This window comes from Camelina sativa, chromosome 14 (assembly GCF_030686135.1).
Source record: "Camelina sativa cultivar CO46 ecotype springtype chromosome 14, ASM3068613v1".
Lineage (NCBI taxonomy): Eukaryota > Viridiplantae > Streptophyta > Magnoliopsida > Brassicales > Brassicaceae > Camelina > Camelina sativa.
The window spans coordinates 4,216,733-4,243,577 of record NC_141893.1 but is presented as its reverse complement, the minus strand read 5'-3'; the positions used below and the strand labels follow the sequence as shown (position 1 = coordinate 4,243,577).

General features: G+C 37.2%; 8 protein-coding genes, 1 non-coding gene and 1 pseudogene across 12 annotated transcripts; 5 read left to right on the top strand and 5 right to left on the bottom strand.

The window, feature by feature from the left end:
• Positions 1-431: 431 nt before the first annotated feature.
• LOC104739671 (uncharacterized) lies at positions 432-3,080 on the top strand. The gene is made up of 2 exons (XM_010460105.3): positions 432-2,263; positions 2,757-3,080. The coding sequence occupies exons 1-2, from the start codon at positions 552-554 to the stop codon at positions 2,761-2,763; spliced, it is 1,719 nt and encodes a 572-aa protein (XP_010458407.1). The 5' UTR covers positions 432-551; the 3' UTR covers positions 2,764-3,080.
• Positions 3,023-6,716, bottom strand: LOC104739672 (ubiquitin-like-specific protease 1C). 4 transcript variants are annotated; one of them, XR_015580020.1, is made up of 14 exons: positions 6,233-6,672; positions 5,978-6,026; positions 5,827-5,894; positions 5,458-5,735; positions 5,253-5,292; positions 5,110-5,163; positions 4,962-4,991; positions 4,752-4,856; positions 4,555-4,657; positions 4,181-4,278; positions 3,867-3,989; positions 3,632-3,743; positions 3,433-3,540; positions 3,023-3,351 (listed from the first exon to the last, which is right to left on the bottom strand). XR_015580020.1 is itself a non-coding variant. In XM_010460108.3 (14 exons), the coding sequence occupies exons 1-14, from the start codon at positions 6,563-6,565 to the stop codon at positions 3,250-3,252; spliced, it is 1,635 nt and encodes a 544-aa protein (XP_010458410.2). In that variant the 5' UTR covers positions 6,566-6,716; the 3' UTR covers positions 3,023-3,249. The 4 variants fall into 4 exon arrangements, 2 of the variants coding, with proteins under 2 accessions (XP_010458410.2, XP_010458409.2); XR_015580018.1 differs by having other exon boundaries at positions 5,978-6,029; positions 6,233-6,669; XM_010460108.3 differs by having other exon boundaries at positions 5,078-5,163; positions 6,233-6,716.
• A 326-nt stretch (positions 6,717-7,042) lies between these two features.
• LOC104739670 (U-box domain-containing protein 18) lies at positions 7,043-9,486 on the bottom strand. Its single transcript, XM_010460104.3, has one exon. The coding sequence runs from the start codon at positions 9,424-9,426 to the stop codon at positions 7,306-7,308; it is 2,121 nt and encodes a 706-aa protein (XP_010458406.1). The 5' UTR covers positions 9,427-9,486; the 3' UTR covers positions 7,043-7,305.
• A 1,627-nt stretch (positions 9,487-11,113) lies between these two features.
• On the top strand, positions 11,114-11,693 carry LOC109128600 (uncharacterized). The gene has a single exon (XM_019235256.2). It carries the CDS (start codon positions 11,158-11,160, stop codon positions 11,512-11,514), a length of 357 nt encoding a protein of 118 aa, XP_019090801.1. The 5' UTR covers positions 11,114-11,157; the 3' UTR covers positions 11,515-11,693.
• Positions 11,694-13,588: 1,895 nt separating this feature from the next.
• Positions 13,589-15,733, top strand: LOC104739669 (putative xyloglucan endotransglucosylase/hydrolase protein 33). Its single transcript, XM_010460102.2, has 4 exons — positions 13,589-14,005; positions 14,365-14,465; positions 14,573-14,781; positions 15,240-15,733. Exons 1-4 carry the CDS (start codon positions 13,765-13,767, stop codon positions 15,646-15,648), a joined length of 960 nt encoding a protein of 319 aa, XP_010458404.1. The 5' UTR covers positions 13,589-13,764; the 3' UTR covers positions 15,649-15,733.
• A 520-nt stretch (positions 15,734-16,253) lies between these two features.
• Positions 16,254-19,714, top strand: LOC104739668 (nucleobase-ascorbate transporter 8-like). Its single transcript, XM_087485035.1, has 14 exons — positions 16,254-16,821; positions 16,914-17,011; positions 17,104-17,280; positions 17,382-17,482; positions 17,579-17,654; positions 17,746-17,805; positions 17,884-18,074; positions 18,154-18,250; positions 18,355-18,441; positions 18,547-18,605; positions 18,718-18,809; positions 18,901-18,978; positions 19,090-19,250; positions 19,332-19,714. Exons 1-14 carry the CDS (start codon positions 16,710-16,712, stop codon positions 19,548-19,550), a joined length of 1,608 nt encoding a protein of 535 aa, XP_087341161.1. The 5' UTR covers positions 16,254-16,709; the 3' UTR covers positions 19,551-19,714.
• A 28-nt stretch (positions 19,715-19,742) lies between these two features.
• Positions 19,743-20,851, bottom strand: LOC104743217 (RNA polymerase II C-terminal domain phosphatase-like 4 pseudogene; annotated as a pseudogene).
• A 2,676-nt stretch (positions 20,852-23,527) lies between these two features.
• Positions 23,528-24,692, top strand: LOC104739667 (uncharacterized). Its single transcript, XM_010460100.3, has 3 exons — positions 23,528-23,976; positions 24,059-24,159; positions 24,244-24,692. Exons 1-3 carry the CDS (start codon positions 23,685-23,687, stop codon positions 24,349-24,351), a joined length of 501 nt encoding a protein of 166 aa, XP_010458402.1. The 5' UTR covers positions 23,528-23,684; the 3' UTR covers positions 24,352-24,692.
• Positions 24,693-24,735: 43 nt separating this feature from the next.
• Positions 24,736-26,837, bottom strand: LOC104739665 (protein PLASTID REDOX INSENSITIVE 2, chloroplastic-like). Its single transcript, XM_010460099.3, has 4 exons — positions 26,582-26,837; positions 26,087-26,422; positions 25,908-26,003; positions 24,736-25,192 (listed from the first exon to the last, which is right to left on the bottom strand). The coding sequence occupies exons 3-4, from the start codon at positions 25,977-25,979 to the stop codon at positions 25,004-25,006; spliced, it is 261 nt and encodes an 86-aa protein (XP_010458401.2). The 5' UTR covers positions 25,980-26,003; positions 26,087-26,422; positions 26,582-26,837; the 3' UTR covers positions 24,736-25,003.
• On the bottom strand, positions 26,579-26,796 carry LOC147927820 (small nucleolar RNA U3). Its single transcript, XR_015581241.1, has one exon. It is a non-coding gene; the product is annotated as a small nucleolar RNA U3 (small nucleolar RNA).
• Positions 26,838-26,845: the final 8 nt, after the last annotated feature.

The following is a 26,845-nucleotide window of genomic DNA, read 5'->3' as shown; positions in this document are numbered from 1 at the left end:
AATTCCAAACAAAAAAAACAAAGTCTCTCCATATAAATAAATTTTGTTGGTATGCTCTTCACGTTGCAAAAATCTCTCGAAAAAATTGTTAACCAAAAAAAACAAACTAATATAACAATCGCGTGCGACTGAACCTAGTTAATTATAATTAAGTCTACGCTAGTGTTTAGTATTTAAAAGCAAATAATTTACACGTTACTCTAGCAGCTCTTCGTTATCTTTGTACGAAGTTGTTATGAAAATGTATCGTATGAGTTACGGAGATATGACCAAGCTAATAAGTAAACATTATTGTACTCGATCACTTAACGACAAGAAACCTTAATTAACTTGTTTCTTCCGGTTTATATCGGTTTGACTTGGTGTGATTTTTACCCGGGGACGTAAATGTCAAAACAAATACATTAGCGGGGTGAATTTGAAAACAAAACAAACGTCAGGGGTCAATCTTTCAAAATTGGAACCCTTATTGGATTTAGGAATTTTAAAACCCTTAAGAGAAACAGAGGCGAAGAAACAAAGAACACTTTGGTGTGAGCAGAATCGTAGAGATGGATCTGATTCAATCATACGAAGAAGATGAAGCCGTCGAATCATCACCGGAATCTTCACCGCTTCGTATGTTAAAGGCGAAATCATCAGCACCGGAGGTTGACGATACAGCGCTAGCTCTCACGGTGGCTAACGTGAATCAATCGAATTCGAAGCCGATTAATCCGACTCAACATGTCGTCGTGTTTAACCCTACCCATGATCAGCTCTGGGCTCCGATAGTCGGCCCCGCGCACCCGTATGCGAAAGACGGGATCGCTCAGGGGATGCGGAATCACAAGCTAGGGTTTGTGGAAGATGCTTCGATTGGATCCTTTGTGTTTGATGAGCAGCACAATACGTTTCAGAAGCATGGTTACGCGGCTGATCCGTCTGGGATGAATTACGTCGGCGACGTGGAGGCGTTGAGGAAGAACGACGGTGAATCGGTTTATAATGTCCGGCAGAGTGAGCAGAAGCGGAGGAAGATTGAGAAGAACAAAGAGGAGAGAGATGGGGAAGAGAAGAAGGAAGAGATTGAGCCGGAGGCTGAGAATCCGGCGAGTGAAGCTTGGCTTACGAGGAATAGGAAGAGTCCTTGGTCGAGGAAGAGGGAGGTTGTTCAGGGAGAGTTAACGGAGGAGCAGAAGAAGTATGCGGAGGAGCATGCCAAGAAGAAGGAAGAGAAGGGACAGCAAAACGAAGCTAAAGGAGAGCATTACGCGGATAAGAGTACCTTCCATGGCAAAGAGGAGAAAGATTACCAAGGGAGGTCTTGGATTGAGGCTCCGAAAGATGCAAAGGCCAACAACGATCATTGTTACATTCCAAAACGTTTGGTTCATACATGGAGTGGTCACACGAAAGGTGTTTCTGCTATTAGGTTCTTCCCAAAGCATGGACATTTGCTTCTCTCTGCAGGTATGGATTGTAAGGTTAAGATTTGGGATGTGTATAACTCTGGTAAATGCATGAGGACCTACATGGGTCACGGCAAAGCTGTTAGGGATATTTGCTTCTCCAATGATGGGACTAAGTTCTTAACTGCTGGCTATGATAAGAACATTAAGTATTGGGACACGGAGACTGGCCAGGTTATCTCGACTTTCTCCACTGGGAAGATTCCATATGTGGTTAAGCTGAATCCGGATGATGACAAGCAAAACATTTTGTTGGCTGGTATGAGTGATAAGAAGATTGTGCAGTGGGATATTAACACGGGGGAGATTACACAGGAGTATGATCAGCACTTGGGTGCAGTTAATACAATCACGTTTGTGGACAATAACAGAAGATTTGTCACATCTAGCGATGATAAGTCTCTGCGAGTGTGGGAATTCGGAATCCCGGTGGTTATCAAGTATATCAGTGAGCCCCATATGCACTCTATGCCTTCGATTTCTGTCCACCCGAATGGTAATTGGCTTGCTGCGCAGAGCTTGGATAACCAGATTCTGATCTACAGTACCCGAGAAAGGTTTCAGCTGAATAAAAAGAAGAGGTTTGCAGGGCACATTGCTGCTGGTTATGCATGCCAAGTTAATTTCTCGCCAGATGGACGGTTTGTAATGTCAGGAGATGGTGAGGGTAAGTGCTGGTTTTGGGACTGGAAGAGCTGCAAAGTCTTTAGGACTCTTAAGTGTCACAATGGAGTATGCATTGGAGCCGAGTGGCATCCTCTGGAGCAGAGTAAAGTCGCAACATGTGGCTGGGACGGCTTGATTAAGTACTGGTAAGTAACCTTCTTCCAATCTGTTTGGTTTATTTATGTGTTTATCATTATGCATGCCTTGTTTTACTTAACAGATGCATAATAGTTGTTGGTTTTAAATAAGTGTAGCAAAGCTAGAGTTCTCGTATGAGTAGCATGCATGTAGGATGCGTCTTAAAACTTTAGGAATCAGATCTCTTATAGCCCTATTCGCTGGATGATAGTTTAAACTGAGAAAATATTAGAGAGACAGACAACTCGATGGATTCATTAGTACATATGTTATAAAAGGGATAATGAATTCCACTATATGTTGCACTATCAGCAATTATGATTTTGCTATTAGGCGGATAATAAAACTAATCTCTACATTGATTTATTACTCACCAAGAATTTACTCTATTTTGTAAGATCTCTCTGATCATTAGATTCATTATTAGTAACAAATTATAATCTCGTGGCTATAGAAGTCAGTCATATTGTTTGATACTGATGTTTTGTTGCGTATTTGCAGGGACTAAAAGAAGACAAAAGCATCACTGAGAAAGAGAGAGTAGTAGAAGGCGAGAAATCATGGCGTAGCCTGGGCTAATACAGAATGCTGCATCTTTGGGATACAAACCCGCTTTAAGTTTTGCTTTCCTCTGTGTTTTAGGTTCTTCAATGTTGTAACAATTTGAGTTAAATGGATTATGTAGAGGGGAGACTAAAACAATTTTTTAATGCTTGAGAGAAACTGTTGACTGAGTCGTTATAAAGATAGCATGTAAGACGTGAAGATTTGCAAAAGCTGTGTTATTTGAACCTTTGCAGCAATGTTAGCTTTCATTCGGATTCATTACTATTTGCCTATTGGCTCGTAGTTGTTTTGTTATGATTACATCATGCTTAGTTACTACAGGACTTACAAGAAAAGGACCCGTGAACGAAAAAATTTTCTTTCATTTCTTAGTTAAGAGAGACCAAACTCAACACGGATCTCAAAGATTTTCTGTTCTATACAGCTTTTAATCTGTTTGGTTACCCTTGCGGAAAAGTTCAACGAGAATGTTCCAGATTTTGATCCTTATAGCCGAAGCTTCATCGGGTTTAAACCACTTCTTGTGAATCTGGAGATGGACTCAAGAAAACGAGTTAGTGCTAACAAACATATACTTTAGAAGAGATCAGGAGGTAGAAGAGAAACGTACCATTCCCAAATCCTTCAGTTTCAGCCTTTGAGGAGCTTCTTCGATGAAACGTTTTATAAAGAAGAGCACAAACAAACCACAGTCGAAATCATTCTTCTGTTGTGGAACCTGAGTTGGTGGTGAAATAAAAAATAGATGAATACTATAATTTGTCTTTAAACACTATATATTGCAACGTAAGAAGTGATGAAGGACTAGCCTGCACTTCAGCTTCGTTGATCATATTGGGAAGGTCTCTCCATACTTTTGCTGAAATTGGTATATCCATTGAAGCATCTTGGTTTAGATAGTTCCATTCCTCTCTCAGAAACCTGCAACAATAAGTTGTAATTAAAACCATAAATTTAGAATATATATATGAAGATGGTCTTAACACTCAGAAACTTTATGTAATCAGCATCAAATCATTGGTACGGGTTCCTAGAGTCTCTCACCTTTTGACATTATTGAAAATTAAACTTCTTGGGTGAAGTCCCAATGAATCTAAGTGAATTATAGTCAATCCCGATTCGTCTTCCTGGTCTGGGATGCAAATTATAACCAAGCTCCAGTGGAGACTGAAACATCCAAGAGGAAGAAAAAGACCAATAAACTATTTATCAACGGGTACAGACTGAGATGCGATAACTCTGATCTAAGATAGCAGTTTTTTGCACAATCCTCAGAGCTTAGACGACAAAAAACTACTCTTCATGCCATGAAGATGCAATCATAGGATTCAATAGACAACGGTCAGCAAATTACTTACTCTTCATGTATTGGAATAAATATATATGATTTACGGAATAGATCTAAACCCTTCCACCACCGCCTGAACCTTACAAAAAATGCATCCTTGTCATTACCCTGATCATATTGAAAGGTGAAGACGAAGAGACCGATCAACACAAATAACCAAGAAGAAATCACAAGATGCAAAAGAAGAGGTAGTATTATCATTTCCGTCTCAATTCTTGTTAAAGTTGCATATGAATTATTTAGATTCAACCTTCTATAATAGAATACTGAAACTTAAACCATCTTGAGGGCTTTAAATATTTTCAGATGCAAAACCAAAAATAATGAGCTGAGAACCAATGATTTGTCATTCTATTATTCAGAGACATCAGGGAAAAGAATCACCTTGTATGAAACAGCTTCTGTGAGCTTCTTATAGAAAAACGTATTGAAGAAATGACAATGAGCAGCTGTCTCATTCGTTGAAAATACATGGTGCTGCAAGAACCTAGTCAAACAGAAGCGAAAATAATCACATAAAAGCCATAACATGAGAGAGAGAGATAATAATGCAAGTATGCAAATCGGTACTTAAGAAACACCTGAGGTAGAAATTTATAACTGGCGACTTAAGATATTCTCCAGGTGAAAGACATTTCAGATCTTCAAGAGACACTTGAACAAGGTCTCGCCCGTCCCTTTGATCACTAGATGAAATGAGAAAAAAGAAAAAAAAAAAAATAGTTATTTATCTTATTGACGATCACACTTAGTAAAACATAACACCAACTACAAGGTAATGTTTTACCCACCTTGATGGGTAGTATATATCTTCCGGTAACCTGCAGATTTCACCAAAATTTAGGTTATTCCAACAAGGAAGGGTCAGTCAATTGATGAAGATAAACAGAAGTAACTCTATTTTCACCCTTCAGGAAGTTCACATGCTTCCTCTAGTACCATTGGAGACTGAGGTTCATCTTCATCCAAATTAATCACTTGATCATCTGATTTCTATAACAAAAGTGTCAAAACGGGTGCTAATGTCCTTTTATAAATTAATTACGTACAAGAATACAATTGTATGGCATAAGATGACATACCTTCTTGCACTGTGATGGTGTTGTTTTCACACTCCACTCCCTGTGATAAAAAGATGCACATATCAGTAACATACTAAATTCTCTTCTGAACAATGGTTAGCCAGGGCCACAGGGTATGGCATACATAGTAGTAACCAAGAATCTTGAACTTGAAAAGACATGCAAGAAAATCTCTGAAGCAGTAGCAGAGAGAAAAGATATAGACCTGGGAGTTTCATAGCCAACTTCATCGTCGTCGTCATCATCATCGTCGACTAATAAATAAGGAGAAGACTCCTTTGGCTTTGCTTTACCATAAGCTTCGTTGAGTTTTCGATTCCCTTTTGGATCCTTAGATCCAGAATAAAAGTTCTTTTCACTTACATTACACTTACTTAATCTTGGCAGCGATCGCCACCCATTACTTTTCTCTATTATAGAATCTCTATTGGATTTTCCTTTCCAGCTTCCACGTTCCAAATCTTGTGTTTTGTCATTAAATAGCTTCACGGGTTGAACAAAGTAAATCAATTAGCATCAAGAAGCAGGCACGTAAAAAGATTTTAAACAACAGGGAATGTAACAAACGCCATACTTTGGGATTGTCACTCGACCTTTGTCTAGAGGAGTCTTTTGAGGCTGTATTCTCTTGTCTAGACACACCTGGAAGAACTTAACATATTAAGAGACAAAGTTTTGCACTTTACACCAACATTAGCTGGGGGATAAACCTGACAACAAGATACCTGAGCTTTTCGGTTGCTCCAGAATCTGGCATGCATCATTGTCCGCATCCTGCTAAAATAAGTACGTGTCACAAGACATTGTATCAGATAAATCCATCCATCTTTAAAAAACAGAGAGCCATATCATATTTAGCCAAACAAAACCAGAACTATAGTACTAAACAAGTGAAAAGGTTAAGAACCAATGAGAAGCTTTAGCCAGAAAGAAACTTGAACCAATCAGATCCTCCAAAGTCCAAACACATAGTAACATACCGGTTTGGTCCGTTGCAACATCCTTCGCTGCTTCTCGTACTCAATGTCTCCAATTCTGTTGCGGGTTTTGTCGCCTTTATCTGGCAACTTGTCACCTAAAAGAATAAGAAGTGATCTCTGACGCTTCAGATGCTCGTCTAATTCGTTATCACTGAGGGATCGCACGCAAACGGCGGATTCCTCGCCGGAGAGAGTTGGCTCAGGCGGCGGAATTTTGTCAGTTCCGATGATCTCCAGCTCGGGAACATCTTCCTCGGCCAAAGCATCGTCCCAATCTATGTTGAACTTTGTCTTCACCACACGATCTAACTCGATTACTCTTTGCCTCTTCATCTCTCTTCATCAATGAAAAAAACTACCGATATATTATTATTTAGGTTTTGGTTTCTTGAATTCTCCGGCTTATTTTTTTTTTTTTCTCTTTTTAATAATTCTTGCAACTTTTTGTGTGGTTTCTTCGAAAATATTTTATAAAAATACATCTAATTTATTTTACTTAGATAATAGGCTTCTAATTCAAATCCAATAAATATATTACAAAAAAAAATTCTATATAAATTAGATTATGGGCTTCTATATAAATTATTTTTATCAAAATCGTCCTATATTTTACGTGTGATTTTCTAAAAAATAACAAAAATAAATAATATATCTTAAAAATAATTAGCTTTCCAGTCAAATCCAGTTCAAAATTAAAATTAGAAAACTCTATATGAATTATAGATTATAAGTTTCTAACTCAAAAAAAGTTAAGTACCAAAATATATTTTTAATGTTAATTTTAGGTCACAAGGTGCATTAAAAAGCTAATTTGTTTGCTTTCATATTGTAATTGTTATTATTAATTCATTTATACATCCAGAAAGAAAAAAAAAATACAGTATGAAGTATGGACTATGGACACAGCTTCTTAAAAAACATGAAGCTTATTGCCATCCCTCTTTGTCTTTGGTTTATACAACAAATACTTACATATGTTAAAAAAAAATAGATAAATGAATTTCACCCTATAAGCTTCTTTTTGGTAAAATAACTCTTTTAAATACTCAAGAGTTACTGTGTACCAACCAAAATCACCAGGCGTGAACGAATCGTCCTCTTTGAAGACTTGGATCAACTGAACCGGACGAACCGGTTTTCCTCTCCTGGAACTCATGGATCATTCTGATAAGCGCACTAGCCTTTTTGCTTCCTCCATATTCGCCGTTACTTAACACCGTGTAAAGCGACCCCATAACCAACGAGTTCTTCACTAGAACCCCAACGACGTCACGACCTCCGTTAAGACAAAGGTTCAAAATCAGACCAACACAGTGCTGTTTCACCGCCGGCGAAACATCCGACGAAGATAAAACCTTTACCGCGAGTTTCAAACCGCCACGTCGGATCACCCCAATCGTCCCATCAGGATACTCTGCCAGCTTCGCAAGCGTCGCTAAACAATCCGCCGTGAGTTCGCCGCTGGTATCTTCCGATCTCAACAGATCAAGAAGTATAGGAACAGCTCCGGCGGCGAGTACACGCCAATGGTTATCAGATTGCATCAACAAACCCATAACCGCGAGCAACGCGTTTCGTTTTGCCGAACCGCCGTAATCTTCTCCTTTAACGATCTTCATCAGTCCCGAAATCGAATCTTGGTTTTCTCCGATCAGTTTGCTGTAATCTTCAACGGAAGAGAGATAGAACAGAGCAGAAGCAGCGTATAGTCTCGTCTCTGTTTTAGCTCCTTCGTTGAGAATCTCTACGATGATCTTTAACCCTTCTCCAACAATCTTGGATTTACCAGTAACGTGCTTTGAAAGATTCAAGATCCCAGCCATTGCGTTTTCTTGAACCTTGGAATCTCCGGAGGTAAGAAGCCTTAAGAGTGGACTCACGGCACCAGCTTTAACCAGACAAGACCTGTTAAAACTACTTGTCTTGGTCTGAACACGAATCTCTCTCACGGCTCTGTAAATCATCTCTTCGCCGCCATTGAGTAGCTCCGAAGTGAGAAACTTTGCTATGAGTTTCGCAGCTCCCTTTGCAGCCAAACTCTCCGGCACCACGTCGTCTTGAGTCTTCCTTCTCCGGCCAACAACAATACTCGTCAAAACGATGCCGTTTGTTCTGCAGTGCTTATAAATCACTCGCCTCACGGAAACGTTGTCAACCAAATCAGTACTCGCGAGAGTCTTTCCGGTTTTAGGGCACGTGATGTTACCGGATCCGATCCATTTTGTAATGGAGCTCCGATCATATGTGTGCCCTGTTTCTATAACCACAGGATCCATCATAATCTCTAGTGAGATTGGACAAAGGAGATCCTCAACTTTTAATCCTCGAATCAAGTCTTGGTCTTTGACACTATCATCTACGTTATGATGATGATGATGATCATCTCTCTCCATCCGTCGAAGTATAACGCATCTGCAATAGCATATGAACCCCATTAAGCTACTGAGAAGCTCGACTCGAACGTTACTATTCTTCTTCTTCTTCTTCTTCTCATCTAACCGCTCCGCAGCTATCTCTTCTCCGAGAAAGTTAATTTCTTTGACGCAGTCTCCCCATTTTCTGATCCCTACGTAATCCAGAATCAGGTTTATTTCATCTGGATCGGGACTAACTCTGTTCGAGAACAGAGCAAGGATCCGATTTACAGAGCTCATGACTCGTATATCATTTGTTTCAGGTTCGACTCCAAACTTACGAGTTTGCCGCACCACTAAGTCAACCAGATCGTTGACTTCGCTCGGTAAGTCAACGGATGCGACAGGGAACGCGCCAAGACTGGTGGATATGGATCGAGTTAGGACCCGGAGATGATCCGAGACTTGATCAGAGTTCATCATCATACATAGCCTAGCTCCGTCTCCTGTGCAGTCTTCTACAAGGAACTTGAGCTTCTGGAATATGACGTGGATCTCCTTGAGACTCAAGACGGCAGCAGAGTCGTGGTGGAAATAGCGTCTCGGAGTCCCGACTCGGATCCGGATCTCTTCAAAGACGAGAACTAGGTTTTGGATCCGCCTTAGAGTTTCTCTGAAGCTTTGTTTATTTGTGGAGAAGCGTTTCGACTTGAATGTGAGAATGTCGCCGGCAAGTTGAATGAGAGAGTCGAGTAAGGTGACTATGGAGATTGATTCGCATGGTTGCACAGCCGGAAACGTCAGGATCCGACGACCTGACCCGGTCTTAGTATGGATCATGCTGCTATGACTTTTTAAGATCAAAGTTTGTTTTTGGATGTTTGTAATTGTTTTTTCGAGTAACACGGCGACATGGAAGGTGGGGGAAATTATATAAAGAGTTGACAAAGGTTTGAGACGCGTGGCGATATATAATTGGTTAATGTAACTTGGAAACCCTGACCATTGACAGTGTGCCACGTGAGAACCGTCGAAAACGAGGAAGAGGGAGGTTGCTTCGTAGATCGTAGTGGAGTGTGTGAGGATCCACGTGGTCATGAAGTTACGTGCATGGAGTCTGCCGACATTTGGTACGACCCCATGTGTAAGGATATATATAGGATATTTCCTCTTTCATTTATTCAATTATATCATAAATTCTTGTAAGTACAGTATTACTTTTTCGATACGAGTGATTAATTTCATGACTTAGTCTAGATAGTTGAGATACTTACGGAAAACGATACTATATATGTTTTATCTGATTATTTCATTTGTATGCATTTTGATTATAAAACTTATGGCAATGAACATGATTTTTGGGATTTGTGATCATAGTACACAATTTGCTTTGTTAACCTATCGTGGGTTGTGTAACTATATCCATAGCATTTTCCACCAATAATCACTCATTAGCAACACACGGAAAGAAAGAAAAAAACATGGTGTAACAGAATATCTTCGTTTCACTCTCTAAGTTTTTTAAGCTAGAAACCCTTTAACAAAAAAAAAAAAGTTTTTTAAGCTAGTCAAGAACATTATTACTTATTATTTCGTTTTTGTTATCAGCCGAATATATTATCTTCTTTGGATATAATTCTTTTTGTCTATAATCACATCATATGTCACAAGTAGTCGTTATATTATAGTGAAAGTAACCTTTTTAATCACCATTCTTGGCATTATCCCGGAAAATAATTCGAAGCCATGCCCGATCTATTGGCTTGTTGAAGCTTCATCACCTTCAAATTTTTCAGATATATTATTTTGAAAATACCATATTTTATTTTGGAATCTTATTAGGTTTGTTACCTGAGATGCTATAAAGTTGGATATTTCCAGGTGGTGCTCTTTAGTTTATCAGCTTGGACTGTCGATTCTGAGGAGTTGTTATAATATTCGGGAACAATGGCCGGTTGAGTTATTAGTGGACCATCTCTTATAAAAATGCAAGAACTAATCATTCAAAGGCAAAGTCAACCGTTGATTATTTTTTATGGACTTGCTTTGAGTTTTTTTTTCTTTTTCTGTCCCAAATTCATTTAGAGGAAAACGAATAAGAAGCAACATGTATGTACTTGTTAGTTTGTTATTTATTTGGTTGAGCATTTACTTGGAATTATCACGGGAACATCATAATTTCGTGCCACTTTGTCCCGGCTGTCCATCAGGAAATATCATCTCATTATAATGTCATGCCATTTGTAATAAAAATCAAACCGATTCGAATCAAATTTAAAATTAAATCGAAGGATTATAAACCGGTTTCATAAAGATGTACTGGCTTAGTTATCGGATTCGTCTTCTTAATACTATTCAATCAATGTCGCCCGTTTCATCATCGGACGTTTTGATTCTGTTTTAATTTGAAAACGACTAATTTAAGACTCCAAGACGTTTTGATCATCACAATTAATATCATAGCACTGTTTTCGTATAAATAAACGGGTAAGGATCTTGTTATTGTTCATCAATCGAAAAACAAACTTCACATAGAGTCAATATTTTCATCAATTCTAAGATTTCTCAGTTATGTCTATCAAGAATGTGCTTCTTCTTCTAGTGATCATATCAGTTGTTGTCTCTACAAACGCTCAGCTACCACAATTTCCCATTCCTTTTCCATTCCAACCCAGCCCCGGCATGCCAGGGTTCCCCGATATTGCAAAATGTTGGTCATCCGTGATGAATATTCCAGGATGCATCACAGAAATTTCTCAAGCCATACTTAGTGGACGATTTGGCAACATTGGTCCAGCTTGCTGCAAAGCATTTTTGGAAGGTGAAACTAACTGCTTGCCGAAACTCCCATTGAATCCATTTTTTCCTCCAATGTTGAAAGAGCAATGTTCAAGAATTGCAGGCGCAATTCCTCCTGCCACGAAGTAAAATTTTTAACTATAAGAGCTAGCTATGTTAATCGTTTGATGTTTAGCTGTTTTCTCTCTATTTTTCCTTGTCGACGTTTAGTTGTTTGCTTAAGCTAAAGTTAGTTTTACATTCAAGGATTACAAATTTACAATAATATAATGTTAGCAATATATGAATAAATTTTTCTTTTCAATAAATTATTAGTCATTATCTGCTTATGATCTATATAATTCTGGTTAACATGGTCACTGGTCAGAGCTGATCCGATCCTTCTCTCCCCCCATGACATACACACTTGGCCCATCCTTATAGGCCCCCATAATAAGCCCAGATAATCGTTTTTGTCAGGGCAAAGGCTAACCAACCTTGTCCGTTTATAACGATTCCATCTTAACACAAAGTATAGTAGATCGTCCTTTATCAGGACTAGGTCTTGCAACTTGCATCTAGCATCATAAATCAAGCACAAACATTCTAACGATACAAAAAGGTTAAAAAGAAAAATTGATCGCTTCCACATAAAAAACAACTAAGTTTTTGTTTAGATTCATAAAACAAATCCTACCTTACACCATGTGAGTTGTTGTGTGAGTGTGACAATTAGGAAGTTCGGAGCCATTAAACTTAATGTAAGATCTGCACCGCGTCATATTACTCATATTTGTTACCTTATGACAGACCTAGAAAATATTTTACCGCAAACATATCTACTTTGAATTATCAACCTTGTTATTGGAATCTGAGGAAGTAATATATATAGGAATAATTAATTAGAAATAATAATATAGATCTCGTAATCTTTAGATAAAAATAATTATAAACGTATGATTTTGTGTTGTGAAAAAAAAAAATGATTGTGTGTTGTGGAGTTTGTTAGGGTGACATGATCAAGATGAGAGGATACGTGATGTTGCGCGCCGAATTTAAAATTACACTCATAAGAACAATATATATGATAATAAGAATAAAATCAAGAAGAAAACAAATAAAATAAGACATAACTATCAATTATAATTAAATGAATGCTGAAAATGCAGATTTGATTGGTTGGTTAAGGTTTGATATGAACCATCTGTAAACTGCCAGCCTGAGAGTTGCTGTATTGAATTGCATGTCACAACTTGTTTATGTTTACATCACAAACTCTCTTGTCCTTTTTCGTCTCTTCTTGTCTTCAATTAATTAAATGAAAATAATGATTACTTTTAACATTTTCATTTTTTTTAGGTTTACTGTTATATTTTATCTATTTTCAACTTAAACGTTTATTTTTTGAAAAATAACTAGTAAAAAAAAAGAAGTAAAAATATAGAATTGTCAAAAGAAAATATGAGTTACATGCCAAAATTTTAAAAATGTTAAGGTAGTAGTTTCAACTTCACATAATGTTTAGAATACTCTATCAAATAATTCCAAAAATACATTCGGTGTGTTAATTAAGAAGATGTTCTGATCCAAATTTAATAACAAGACAAACAAAAGGTGTAGCAAATTAATTATTTCTATAAAAGAGGGAGAGATAAAACAAAGTTTGGCAAAAGAGGAAAGGAGAAGTCAAAGCATGGTATAGCATTACCATGCCCACTTCATCATGAAGTCGTATATACACGTTAATGTGTATGTGTGCATTTGTGTATAATACTAGTAATTAGTAAGGTTTAATCTTATAAATTATAATTAATGAAGCAAAAACTTAATTGTATCAAATCAATGAAAGAGGGAAACAGAATTGCCCACATGCATATGTCCCAAACCTGAAAGAAAAAGTGTGTTAGTCTGACATGTGCTGCAGCAACATTGAATTCAATGTTTTCCTTTGGTAATAAGAAACTTTTCTGAAATTTTATGGAGAAGTGTATGTATGCTGCTAGTGATTTGATTCTGAAATTATGATAATCGAAGAATCATAAACAGCCAAACTAATCACTTGGGAACTCTTGAACGGAGCCAACGTCGTCACATGCATGAATTCTTATTTTATATGTTTTCTTAACTTTTTTTTAATAGATTGAGACAATTTATTTACGAACATTCTTCAGTAACAACTAACAACTAGCAAGACAAAAGAGTCCATTATGGTGGTCTCTTTTCTAACGAGGATCAATCAGAACAGAGGTAAGAGCCAGCTTGTCTACAACTCATTGTGTCAAATACCCAATTCACCCCCTCTCACTGTCCCACCCTTACCTCTATGGCTCTATATATATACACCACTGACACAGATAACATACTATATACAAACTAATCAGTAATCAAACACAAACGAGAATGGCGTCTTTGATGAAGAAGTACAACATGAAGATTATTTGGGAAACAGCAGTTGTGTTTTGTCTCTGTTCATTGTCTTTTGTTTCTTCACACAGCAGGAAATTCACAACACCAAGCGTAACTCGCCTCACTGATCAATTTAGTAAGATCGCCATTGAAAGTGGCTTCTCCAGACGTTTCGGGGATCGCAATATTGTAGTCAATGGCTCCCTCGCAAAGCTCACTCTCGACAAATCATCTGGTAATACAACTCTGCTCAATTCTGTTATGTTTTTGATTCCTCTGTTTTTTTATTTTCCCTTTATTTATGATCAACTCCTAACTAAATATATAATGAAAACATGTTAATTGCTTTAGTCAAGTAAGTTACTTTATCATATAGTCCTTAAATCTTAATACATAAAGAAACATAAATGGTCGGATTCGCATTCACCAAAATCTTGACATTTTGAAAAGTATGATTTTCTTAGTTCATAACCTTCTTTTATTGTTAAAATCAAACTTATATTTTCTTTGTGATGATTTGCATATTATTCACAAAACTTATATCTATGATCTATATATGTGAATAATTTATATATGATATTGACATATTTGCAGGAGCTGGGTTGATGTCAAAGAACAAGTATCAATATGGTTTCTTCAGTGCAAGACTCAAGCTTCCTGCTGGATTTGCCTCTGGTGTTGTGGTTGCTTTCTATGTAAGTATAATATGATCTATAGTTATAAAATGAGTAGTGTTGATCATCATATATAGTTTTTTTCTTTTGAAGATACATACTAATGTATATTTTCGATATGCATGCAGTTATCAAACGCAGAGAGTTATCCGAAAAGCCACGACGAGATAGACATAGAATTGTTGGGTAGAAGTAGGAGAGATGATTGGACGATCCAAACGAATGTGTATGCAAATGGAAGTACGAGAACGGGAAGAGAGGAGAAGTTCTACTTTTGGTTTGATCCAACGCAAGCCTTTCACGACTATACCCTCATTTGGAACTCCCACCATACTGTGTAAGTCACACTCATGATTCATGACTATGATCATCTTCTTCTTAGTTCCTTAAGAATTAGTATTGATTATATTGTCATTCAAAATAAGAAAAGAAAACGTTATGGGCCAAAGAAAAGTCAACACAAACAAAAACATTATACATAGGTTCATGAATCCTAAGGCAATGCATTCATGGAGGTAGTAACTAGAATGTATTTTTAGACATTAGATTAATTATCATAATGACCATTTGTCATCTACTAAAGTTACAAATCCACCTAATGCATGTTGACAAACAAAAACAAAGATACAAGCTGATATATTCTTAGATTAATACAATATATTTAGGGATTGGTTTTTAATACTCAATAATATTTTATTTGAACAGAAGGAAACTCAATATTTTTTTAAAATACTAACTGTGATTAATCCCTAATGTTTTATGTCAATTAACTAAACCGGTGTATGGATTTTACAGATTTTTGGTAGACAACATTCCGGTTAGGCAGTTTCCGAACCGGGGGGCCTTCACAAGCGCGTACCCGTCTAAACCGATGTCTCTATACGTCACCGTTTGGGACGGTTCAGAGTGGGCCACTAAAGGTGGTAAGTACCCCGTCAACTACAAGTACAGTCCCTTCGTGGTTTCCGTAGCTGACGTCGAGTTAAGTGGCTGCTCCGTTAACAACGGCTCCTCTACCGGGACCGGGCCATGCACCAAGTCGGGCGGGTCGGTTTCGAGTTTGGACCCTGTTGATGGTCAGGATTTTGCCACGTTGTCGAAGAATCAGATCAATGCCATGGACTGGGCTAGGAGGAAGCTAATGTTCTATTCTTATTGTAGTGATAAGTCGAGATACAAAGTCATGCCTGCTGAGTGCAACTGATTTTTTTTAATTACTTATTGACACACACACTGTTAATGTTACCCTCTCAAATATTCATTTTTTCTAATGATATAATTTTACTCAACATATTAGCGGTTGAAAGTAAGGTTTCAAATTTTGTCTTCTTATATTTTTCTTACAATATTCTCTTACAAAAATGATTACAATTTTAAAACACTTGTCTAACGTTGGATATAATCTAGTTGATATAACAGCATTGAATTTGAATTACTGTATGCTCCCTCATGTGTAAATCCAACGGTGAAGATTGAAACACATATATTTAAAATTTACTTTAACCATTACTTGTTAAAATAAAATCCAAAATGTTTCTAAAAAGACAATAAGGGTTCACTCTATATCACTCGTCAGAATCTACACTTGACTCATTGTTATTTTAAGCCATTATATGACAGAAACGTGAAGCAAGAGAAATAATGCGGAAAACCTATATCTAACGTGGTTTTTACTTTTTGAAATTATTTATAAATGAGACCAAAGTTAATCAAGAAACTTATTTACTAAAAGGCTTTTTTAATTTATAATAGAATCATAATATCATATAGTTGACAAGTATATGTTTAATTTCTTTGACTACATTAAATAACTTAAATCTACTAGTCATTCACGCTCTTCAACAAATTCAATGCAGGCTTTCATTATGTTTTGTCATACTCTCTCCCTTTGGTTTCCTCAATTGTAGTTTTTTTCTTCTTCAAAGTCGTAACGTAAACTTACAAAACTCTTTCTTTTTCCATAAAACGTTCCTTACATTTATTCTCTCTGCGACTCTGCCAACACCCCACACACAACACTCTTTTTTTCTCTCGTCATCTTCCTTCTTTCACTTTCAGTTTCTGAGCGTTTCAGTTTCCGTATTTTCTAAACTTGTTTAATCATAATTTTGGTTTTTCACTTCTCTTTTGTGGGTTTTGTTGAAGATCCACACAACAAGCTTCACCCACTTTTACTTTTTTCGGGTTTATCCAAGAAGTTCCGAGCTTTCCATCTCTTTATGTTATTTTCTTGAGGTTTTGGGTTTCCACCGGAAAAAGAAGAAAATGGCAGGAGAAAATGCAGAGCCGCCGCAGAAACAGGAAGATCTTCAGCCTCATCCGGTAAAGGATCAACTTTACGGTATCACTTACTGCCTCACAACTTCTCCTCCTTGGCGTAAGCTCTTCCTCACATATTTCACTTACCATGACCAAAATTTGTGAAAAACTAAAGATTTCTAAAATTAGCCTTATATTTGTTGGGATCAGCGGAGACAATACTTCTGGGGTTTCAACACTACTTAGTGATGCTTGGAACGACTGTTCTCATTCCAACAATGTTAGCTTCAAAGATTGATGGAAGAAACGTAAGTCTTTTTTAGAAAAATTGTTACAAAGACATAAGACTCTCTCGGGTCTGTAAAATTGGTTATTTTTTGTCTTTTTGACTCAAATGCAGGAAGATAAGGTAAAGTTGATTCAGACATTGCTCTTTGTTTCTGGACTCAACACGTTACTGCAAAGCTGGTTTGGGACTCGTCTTCCTGCTGTCATTAGTGCTTCTTACACCTATGTGCCAACAACAATGTCAATCATCTTAGCTACTCGGTACGATGACATTATGGATCCTCAAGAGGTTGGTGAAGGAGGAAGTCAGGAATTACATTATCTCTTTGTTTTGTGTAAGTTTGGTTACTAAGTCAACTAGGTGTGCTTTTTTTGTTTCCTTGTTTGCAGAAATTTGAAAAGATCATGCGTGGAATACAAGGTGCTCTTATTTTTGCCTCAGTTCTTCAGATCCTTCTTGGTTTCAGCGGCCTTTGGCGCAATGTAGTAAGGTTAGAATTCCTTGCATGTAAAACAGAGATTCCTCTGTTTCTTGATGATGGCGTTTTCGGGTCTACATTGTTTGTTTTTGTTTCTCTTGTTTTTAGGTACTTGAGTCCCTTATCAGCTGTGCCTCTTGTAGCATTTTCCGGCTTTGGGCTATATGAACAAGGATTCCCTATGGTATGTATACATATACATGCTCATAGAGTTAATTGTGCTCTTGGATAGTATTTACTTTAAACTCCTGAGTTTTGTGTTCTGCTCATTACAGCTAGCAAAATGCATTGAGATTGGACTGCCTGAGATCATACTACTTATCCTATTCTCACAGGTTAATGTCCTTCCCATAACCAATTTGTCAAATTGTTACCAAATGTGGGTATTTATACCATTTTGTTGGTGTCTGCAGTACATTCCTCATCTGATGCAAGTAGAAAGATTCTCCATCTTCTTCCACCGGTTCGCCGTGATATTTTCAGTGGCCATTGTATGGCTTTATGCATACATTCTCACCATTGGTGGGGCTTATAGTAACACAGGAAGCAATACTCAAATCAGTTGCAGACCTGATCATGCTGGCATCATTAGCGCCGCTCCATGGTATATATAGATCATTAAATTTTATATATTCTTCTGGTTTACCTAGACCGGTTTTGTAATGCTAAGCTTGTTGATTCAGGATTCGAGTGCCTTATCCTAGTCAATGGGGAACTCCTACTTTTAATGCAGGAGATATTTTCGCTATGATGGCTGCTTCTTTCGTTTCTCTTGTTGAGGTCAAACGCTAAATCTCTCTCCCTTTTTTTTTCCCACTATATGTTATAAAAACTTCGAGGCATACTTATGTATTTGATCCTTGTGACTGTGATCACTGGAACAGTCCACAGGGACATACATTTCTGTATCAAGGTATGCAAGTGCAACACCAATCCCACCTTCTGTGCTGAGCCGTGGAATCTGTTGGCAGGTGAAACGAAAAAACACCATGAAACTCATATAAGGCTTAAAACTATTTATATCTATTGAATCATCAAAACAGTCTCAATACTAATGTGGTTCTCTTGTTTTTAAGGGATTTGGAATTCTTCTATGTGGATTATTTGGAGCAGGAAATGCAACAGCCGTGTCTGTGTAAGTAAACACAGTTTCATCTCTAAACTCGAAAACAAAAATAAAACCAGAAAAAGACTTTCTTATTCGAAAACAACATGATGTTCAAACGGTTTCTTGATGATCCTTGTAGGGAGAATGCTGGTTTATTGGCTTTAACAAGGGTTGGTAGCAGAAGAGTAATTCAAGTATCAGCCGGATTCATGATCTTCTTCTCCATTCTTGGTATATTCTCTCAGATTCCATAGCGCATTTTTCGTGTAATAAATCTACAATTCTGAAGCTTCTTAACATACATAGAGCTTCATTTTTTCAGGTAAATTGGGGGCCATCTTTGCTTTAATTCCAGCCCCTATCATCGCAGCTCTTTACTGTTTGTTCTTCTCATATCTTGGTACAGTTCTTGAAACTACTGAAACAGAGTGTTCTGTTTTTTTTTTTTTTTTTTTTGGAACCACAATGAATAATACATATCTTGGCTCAAAACCAAAAACAAAACTCCCAGGTGCTGGTGGTCTAAGTCTACTCCAGTTCTGCAATCTCAACAGTTTCAGAACAAAGTTCATTCTAGGATTCTCCATCTTCATGGGCTTATCAATACCTCAATACTTCTACCAGTACACAATTGTCCATGATTATGGACCCGTTCACACATCCGCAACATGGGTAAGAACACTAGAAACCACATATTCTTAACACCGGTATCATCAAATAAACTAACCCTCAAATTGTTCTCATTTACTGCAGTTCAACATCATCATAAACGTTCCTTTCTCATCTAAAGCGTTTGTTTCCGGGATTTTGGCCTTATTTCTAGACATGACATTGCCTCCTAAGGACAAGACAGCAAAGAAAGATCGAGGATCCGAATGGTGGAAGCGATTTAGATCGTTCAAAACCGATAACAGAAGTGCAGAGTTCTACTCTTTGCCTCTCAATCTCAGCAAATATTTTCCTTCTCACTGATTAAATGACATTTTAAACATTTTTAGAACCAGAGTTATATCGACTCAGTATCCTATGAAAGCAAAATGAAACTATATATAGTAAAGATGGAACTTTTGTATTCTTATTCAGCTCAAAGGCTTACAATGCCACAAATGGCTTATTTATTATACACTTGACATAAACCCTAATGCTCACAAACAGATATCAGAATCAGCTTACACATAGTGAATCGAGGGCTACAAATTGATTTGACAGCTTGATGATCGCTTTATGATTTGACTTCTTTGTGACTGTTTCCGTCGTACGGTGTTGGGGTGAGGCAGACGCAGCTTCCTCCCTAGTTCCTCTTGTTTTGTCTTCAGGTGGAGCTTGCTCTTTCTCTTTTATGGTTTTGTCTCGAGGTGAAGTGGCCGTTGGAATCGATTTGAGCTTACCGGGATTTGCTTCATTCTGCATTCGGAGCAAACACTCTGCTTCTGCTGGAGTCTTTAGACTGATGTTGTTAACATCCTTCCCTCGTTTCAGCACTTGTTTCAGGACTGAGCTCACTTTTCTACTTGTGTCCTCAAAGAATAGGCAATGAGTTCGCTTCAAAACGTTAAGAACAGTACTAAGTGCTCCATCTGATTCGCTCTCGTCCATCTTTAACTCCGATAGAGACTTGGAAAACTTCATCGGAGCTTGAAGCAAAACTCCTTAATCTGTATCAAATTATCTCGATGCCTATTTGACCAAACATACTTCCAGTCATCAACAATAAGAACAGAGTCTTCATTTACCAGCACAACGTCAAGATTCTTCTCATACATCACGGTACTATCATCACGAGAAATAATCCGATCCCCAAAGTACACTCCTTCAGGATCCAACAACTTAGCCATCGCTCGAGCGTAAGATCTATTGGCATTTGTGTATATGTACATCTCAAACATCTCGCTTGCTTCTTTTAGAAACGTTCTTACGAAGGGTCTCAGTTTAGTCATACGTCCGACTGACGCCACCGACACCGTGAAGAGAAGAAGCCTCTCTCTGTCCTCTAGGGTTAGGGTTTTCAGGTAGTCTTCATCTGTTGTGATGTTGTTGATTCTAGTTGCGTTAAGCAACGTATGGTCTAAATCAAGGAATAAGTAGAGCTTTCTCTGGCTTTCCATGATTCTCATATCGGATTTACGGATCCGGTTTTTTTCGTCTCGACTCAGTCTTAGACCCGGGTGTATACATCGGAGCGAAACACCAGTTTCATCCAGATTCTTGCTACACACGATACACGGACTGCCGAAGGAATATGGGTGCTTGCAATTTCGAGTTAGGGTTTCCATGCTTCCTCCTTCTCTTTGATCCGATGATATAAGAAAGTATCTGTTGGGACTTGGGATTTTCTTGTGAATCTCTTTGTCCCGATGATACACATAAACCTCTCTTCTTATTTATTAAATCTCTGTTTGTGAATCTCTTTCTTTCTTATTCTCTTTTCTCTTTGGTTTTCTTATGATTAAAACTCTAACACAAGCACCCTAATTATATATATAGTTATGATTCTAACACACAAATAGTAAATTGCTAATTCTTATTGTAACACTTTCCACTTTTCTTTGTTTGCCTTTTCTTCATGATTTCCTTTGTCACTTGATTTTCTTCTTTTCTTGATCAGTTTCCTTTTCCTTGTATAAAAAACGGATATATTCCTTTTCATGTGACTTTTTTTGAATCAATTGGGCTTTTGTTGGATTTGGGTCTAGTTTTTATTCTCTAATTGCTTTGTTAAAAACCAACTTTTGTGTTGTATAAATAAATAGTGACACAATGAATGGTGTTTAAAAAAAAAAGAAATAGTGATACAGTATTACAAATTTTGTCATGGAGATTATGAATTTTTTTTCTTATATTTTTTAAGTATTTATATTCCATATTAACATCTTATGAAAATTTTATGTTAGAATTTCAGTATATCACTTTAACCAAACATGAAAATTTCCATCAAAAGTTGTTTTTTTTTTGGGAGCAAAAACATCATATCAAGTGAACATTTAGTCGAAGGTTGCTTCTGTTAGCGTCGTTTCATATTCATATCATCAATATGTTTCATGCGATCAAGTGTTTGAGTATTAAAATTTTAAAATGATCATCTATACTTAATTGTTTAAAATCCTAAATTCTGATTATGATGTGCTTTACTTTTTTACAATGAGTTGAGACTAATTTTTAGTTTTTGAGGAAAGCACACACTCTCTCACTTTTTATTGGATTCTTGTTCATGCATGTGATCAAATTTCAGTAGTAACTAATTGGGATACGAATTGTTGGATATATTCATTGATCAAAACTATTAGATGGTTAGTTACTAGGTTTTGTTTGTGTTTAACGAAAAGGTATATTATTTAAACTTACGATGTTGTTTAACATTATCAAAAAACTGACTATCGATGTTGGCCCTAACCAAAAACGAAAGGACACTATTTACAATCTTAAATCTTGATTTGTTACGTGTTGGTTGCCGCATAACGTGATTTGGTCTCTCTAGTACTACTAACACAATACTATAATTAAAATGCCATGCACAAGTAATAAAACACGCAATTTTAAACGTAAAGTCTTTTACAAAATATTAATATTTTCCGTTGTTTACTTTTTTTTTGAATTACTAACGCTCGTACATCCCCTCAGGTCACGGATCAGAGCATTTTATATGGTTCTCTTCTAAGTATTGTCCCTCGAACCGGCGACATATAGACTTTGCTAGAGAATCTTTACCAGTTGAGCTATCGACGCTTGGTTCCGTTGTTTACTTTTACATCGACCTGAACGTGAAACTAGTTGCTGCGAGTAATTTAACCAGGGAAAGAATTGAAATTTCTCTCTATTATTTGATCTCTAGATCAAAATCCGTCACATCTTGATATATAATGCGACCTCTTTGGAAGATAACAACAACCAGCAAAACTAATTACACGACTAATCTAACTACATCTATTACATAATAATTAGTTGAACTTCACTTGTGTGTAACGCCTTAAGAAGGAGACTTTAGCATGCGTGCGTTGTTTTAGTAATTTTTATTGGAAGGAAAATGATGTTAGGGTAGGGAAAGAGGAGAAAACAACGAGAGAAATATCCAACAATATCAAATAAATAAAAGTTGATGATAAATGATATGATAGTATAAAGTAAGTATAAACTATGTTTTCTGCTTTTCTTTTTATGAATGAAGTAGATTATACAACAATTAAGGGAGACGTTATTTAAAAATAGATGATCGTTGGTGGAAATGCATTGGATCTTGCAAAAGAGTAAACAGAATTCTTCATTACGTTTAATGTTTCAAGTATTTTATAAACGCTCTGTTTTGCCCGTTGACAACACAATCTCTTGTTTTCCCCTGTTACAAGTTACTAGCACCTAGTATTAGTTATCAACCAAAAATCTAATTTATTACAAAATCTGAAATTTGTACATTCTAAAGTATAAAAGTATATTCAAGTATGGTAAATAATTGAACATGTTACAAAATTACAAGGAAGCTTTGGACAAATTATCCGTGTTAGATCGATTCATAGAATAATTCAAATCTTAACTTAGGTTTAGAGATATATATATATGCTATGAGTTGCATGCAAATCACCTATGTCATACAGTATTTGTTTGCCTAGCTCATTATCACACAGTCACATACCATTCACACTTATTCTAATGTACTTATCTCACTTTTTTTTACACATAATCACAAACCATGATAGTAGTAGTAGTAGGAGGACATCTTAATCATCCTTCTCTTCTATCGGCGTCGCCACACCTGTCCAAATCTAACCGACTTTTAAATTCCGACCAATCCTTATTCCTTATTCAATTTCCAAAACATAAAAAGCAGTTTACAGATGGGGACTCACAGTCAAATCTACATTAATCATAACAAATAATATATACTTATAAAACCATAATATAAAATTTGGGCTTTCACATGTTTATATATAAGTAAAGCTAAAGTGAGAAGGCAGAGTGTGTGGACCTACCCTCGCCGGAAAACAAAAAACACTTTTTTTTCCCTCTGTTTCTCTTTCTTTTTTCACAGAGTCTCTTTACAACTCTGTTTTTTCTTCTTCTTCTTCTTCTTCTTCTTCTTCTTCTTCTTCTTAAATCATAAAATTCCTTCTGAAAATGGGGAATTGTCAGGCGGTGAACGCGGCGGTTCTGGTGTTACAGCATCCCGGCGGGAAAATTGATCGTTACTATGGCTCTGTATCCGTCACCGAGGTCATGAGTATGTACCCTGGCCACTACGTCTCTCTCATCGTTCCTTTGACAGAGGAGGAAGAGAAGAATATTCCGGGAGCGGTGAAGCGAGACGATAAGAAACAAAGGAAGGCTGTGAGGTTCACACGTGTTCAGCTTCTCCGCCCGACTGAGAATCTCGTCCTCGGCCACGCTTATAGGCTTATTACTTCACAAGGTTTCTTCTTCTTTTTTTGTTTCTTTCTTATGTTTTCATTCGTGTGATTTGAATTTACGATTGAATATTGTAAGTTTTACAGAAGTGATGAAGGTTTTACGGGAAAAGAAATCAGCCAAGTCGAAGAAGCATCAGATTGAGACAACGACGACAGTGAAGAAGTTGTCCGAGAAGAAAGTTCGGGTAGATTCCTCTAACTGATGGATTTTGTCATCTTTTAGACAAAATATAGTTAATGTGGGTTTGTTTGTTTTATATATATGGTAGGAAAAGAAACAAGGGAAGCAATTTCGTGTGTTAACGAACTCAACTTCCCTCTTAAAGTCCAAAACATGGAGGCCGTCTCTTCAGAGCATCTCCGAAGCTACAAACTGAATGTTTTTGGTTTTTGTTCGAGAGACAAGACAGTGTATCTGGATCTAGAATGGAGAACCTGATCCGGAACCACCTTACTGAATAAATTTTGGTTCCTTTTTTTCCTGGTTATGACAAGGGTGAAGTCTTAGATCAAGATGTGGAGAGATAAAGCTCAAGAAAGCCAACAGAACAGAGCTTCTTCTTCCTTTTTTTTTCTCTCTATCGTCGATGTATATATTTTCGCAGATGGAGAAATCGATGGAAGTTTGTAAGAAGTGTGGTTTTTGTTGTTGTAATATCGATTCAGAGGAAACATAGACTTCTGAATTAGAACAATAAAGAGCTTTGTTGTTGTTATCTTTCATTCTCTCTTTTTCTTGTTACAAAAGTCGTTTGGGCAAATTTACACTAAAAAGGTTTTTGATCAAATATTAAATGGCGTCACAACAACATGGTAATCTTGAATCAACAACACTTAACAGATCTGACGTACATAGATTCGACCATCAGGTGAAAAACAGTTGATGCGGCAAAAGAATACTACAACAGAGCTTATTAACTACCAAATTTGCAAATTAATCTCCGAGTTTTACTGAGGACACTTCTATACTCTGAGACAACACTACTGAACTAAATAACTCAAAAGGACTATATTTTGATGCTTGGAGGACTAATCAGTACCGGTCCACTCCTTCCAGTCCTTGTCTACATGATTCTGAGCCCATTTAATAGCTGCTCGTGCAGCTTGTGGACCTCCAGGCAATTCCCTTTCATTGAGAGTATCCGCCATGTCAATGAAAGGTATGACCAAGAGTGTACCAGGTCCTCCATACTCACTGCGCAAGAACGTCTCGAAGATCTGTCAAGAACCACAATGGTCCAAAGCAAAAACCGTTAACTCCCGAGTCTCATGCCAAGAATTATAACAGACTTAGAGAATGGTTTTAAGGTATCACGCAACAAAAACTTCCAAGCAATTTTTGGTAAACCAGATTTAGATTTATATCCCTTACCAAGGCTCTTTTCCGGATCATTATTAAGACCACAACATCTTGGATCCGAGTTAATGAAATTATACCCTCTCATTTTCAAACCATACTAACCTTTTGCTGAACTCTCTACATAGGTTTAAACTCAAAACCGCTCATGTAATTCTAAACTGAGTCACATGACCCTCTCCATTCTAGACCTCTAGCTCAACTAGTATAAGATCACTATATATTTTCCCAAGATTTGCAGGAAAATGCTGTATAATCACAACCCTAAAAACGAGGCATCAACATATTACAAAGGACATGTTCTAAACAGGCATACTCATTTGACAGCACAAAATGACTAGAGATAGAGATTATCTTAAACAACTTCAGATAAGATGAATCAGGATTCTAGGTCAGAAAAGACAAGACGAGATTTGAAGCATTTCTAACTTACTCACTCTATGTGTATTTGCAAGTCAAATGTCAAGAAAACATCAGAAGCTGAGACTAAACAATTCACCACTTTTGAAAAACCACAATTCAAGACATCTCACTTAAGATATTACAAGTGTGAAAGTGAGAAAGATTTAAGAATACCTCAGTGCAGACTCCGACAATTTCATCAACAGAGTCTTCAAAAAGGTCCCTTGTAGATAGTTTCTTTAACATATGGTCCCTAAATTTCTCAGTCTCCTGGTATTATCACACATCAATTAGGTTTCAATCATCCATCAAAATTGAGTGAAGAAAAAAGAAAAGAGGAAGTGAGCTCTCACAGCTTCGGCAAATTCAGGTATGGGCTCCGGAAACTTGTACTCGGCAGCTCTGCAAACGAACCCTCTCCGGGAAAGTGAAGAAAGAGAAAAGTCCCTCACTTTGGTTCTACATCGCTGTTTAAACAACTGGGTCGATTTGATTGAGCACGATACTGCAGCTGGTGAAGAGATAATTGGAAGAGCGCAACGGAAGGACGAAGAAGAAGAAGAAGATGAATTGACTTGAAGAAGCCGTGAAGAGAAGAGAGCCGTGAAGAGAAGAGAGCTTCGTGCATAGATGATGAAGCCATTTTACTAACAACGGTTCGCTTCACTCTTCAAACCTTATCTTTTTCTCTGCGAACATTACCAAAAAGCTGAGGGTTTTAGCGAGGTTTCAATTCTTAAGAATTTAATATTTCAGGGTGAAATTGTAAGTAATACAAAGATTTGGGTTCAAATTGTAACAAAAAGGAAAAAGAAAGTCATGACTCATGAGGGTGGAAAAAAAGGAACCTGTCAGACCGCCGTGCGACCACCCCGGCAAGGTATAACCGAGCCGAGTAACGATCCTCTACAGCACCGGAAGCATCCGAGGATGTTCGTAGCCGTTAATCACGCTCTGATCGCACGGTCATGGTTCATCAACCAGGGTTAAGGGCCTGTCTCTTTAGAAATCAGGGAAACAGAGGTACGAGCCTATAGAACAGATCCTGTTCAAGTAAGGTCGTGATCATTGATGCTTTCTGTCCATATATAAACAACTTTGTTTTCTACAAT

Coding starts and splice junctions, on each gene's coding strand:
- LOC104739671 (XM_010460105.3), top strand. CDS start 552: ATGGATCTGATTCAATCATACGAAGAAGATGAAGCCGTCGAATCATCA.
- LOC104739672 (XM_010460107.3), bottom strand. CDS start 6,565: ATGAAGAGGCAAAGAGTAATCGAGTTAGATCGTGTGGTGAAGACAAAG. Junction 5,895..5,977: donor GGAGCAACCGAAAAGCTCAG/GTATCTTGTTGT, acceptor AAGTTCTTCCAG/GTGTGTCTAGACAAGAGAAT. Junction 5,293..5,457: donor GTTGGCTATGAAACTCCCAG/GTCTATATCTTT, acceptor TTTTTATCACAG/GGAGTGGAGTGTGAAAACAA.
- LOC104739670 (XM_010460104.3), bottom strand. CDS start 9,426: ATGATCCATACTAAGACCGGGTCAGGTCGTCGGATCCTGACGTTTCCG.
- LOC109128600 (XM_019235256.2), top strand. CDS start 11,158: ATGTCTATCAAGAATGTGCTTCTTCTTCTAGTGATCATATCAGTTGTT.
- LOC104739669 (XM_010460102.2), top strand. CDS start 13,765: ATGGCGTCTTTGATGAAGAAGTACAACATGAAGATTATTTGGGAAACA. Junction 14,006..14,364: donor CACTCTCGACAAATCATCTG/GTAATACAACTC, acceptor ACATATTTGCAG/GAGCTGGGTTGATGTCAAAG. Junction 14,782..15,239: donor TGGAACTCCCACCATACTGT/GTAAGTCACACT, acceptor TGGATTTTACAG/ATTTTTGGTAGACAACATTC.
- LOC104739668 (XM_087485035.1), top strand. CDS start 16,710: ATGGCAGGAGAAAATGCAGAGCCGCCGCAGAAACAGGAAGATCTTCAG. Junction 16,822..16,913: donor CACAACTTCTCCTCCTTGGC/GTAAGCTCTTCC, acceptor TGTTGGGATCAG/CGGAGACAATACTTCTGGGG. Junction 19,251..19,331: donor TTCACACATCCGCAACATGG/GTAAGAACACTA, acceptor CATTTACTGCAG/TTCAACATCATCATAAACGT.
- LOC104739667 (XM_010460100.3), top strand. CDS start 23,685: ATGGGGAATTGTCAGGCGGTGAACGCGGCGGTTCTGGTGTTACAGCAT. Junction 23,977..24,058: donor TAGGCTTATTACTTCACAAG/GTTTCTTCTTCT, acceptor TAAGTTTTACAG/AAGTGATGAAGGTTTTACGG. Junction 24,160..24,243: donor TGTCCGAGAAGAAAGTTCGG/GTAGATTCCTCT, acceptor TATATATGGTAG/GAAAAGAAACAAGGGAAGCA.
- LOC104739665 (XM_010460099.3), bottom strand. CDS start 25,979: ATGTTAAAGAAACTATCTACAAGGGACCTTTTTGAAGACTCTGTTGAT. Junction 25,193..25,907: donor TTGTCGGAGTCTGCACTGAG/GTATTCTTAAAT, acceptor GGTTCTTGACAG/ATCTTCGAGACGTTCTTGCG.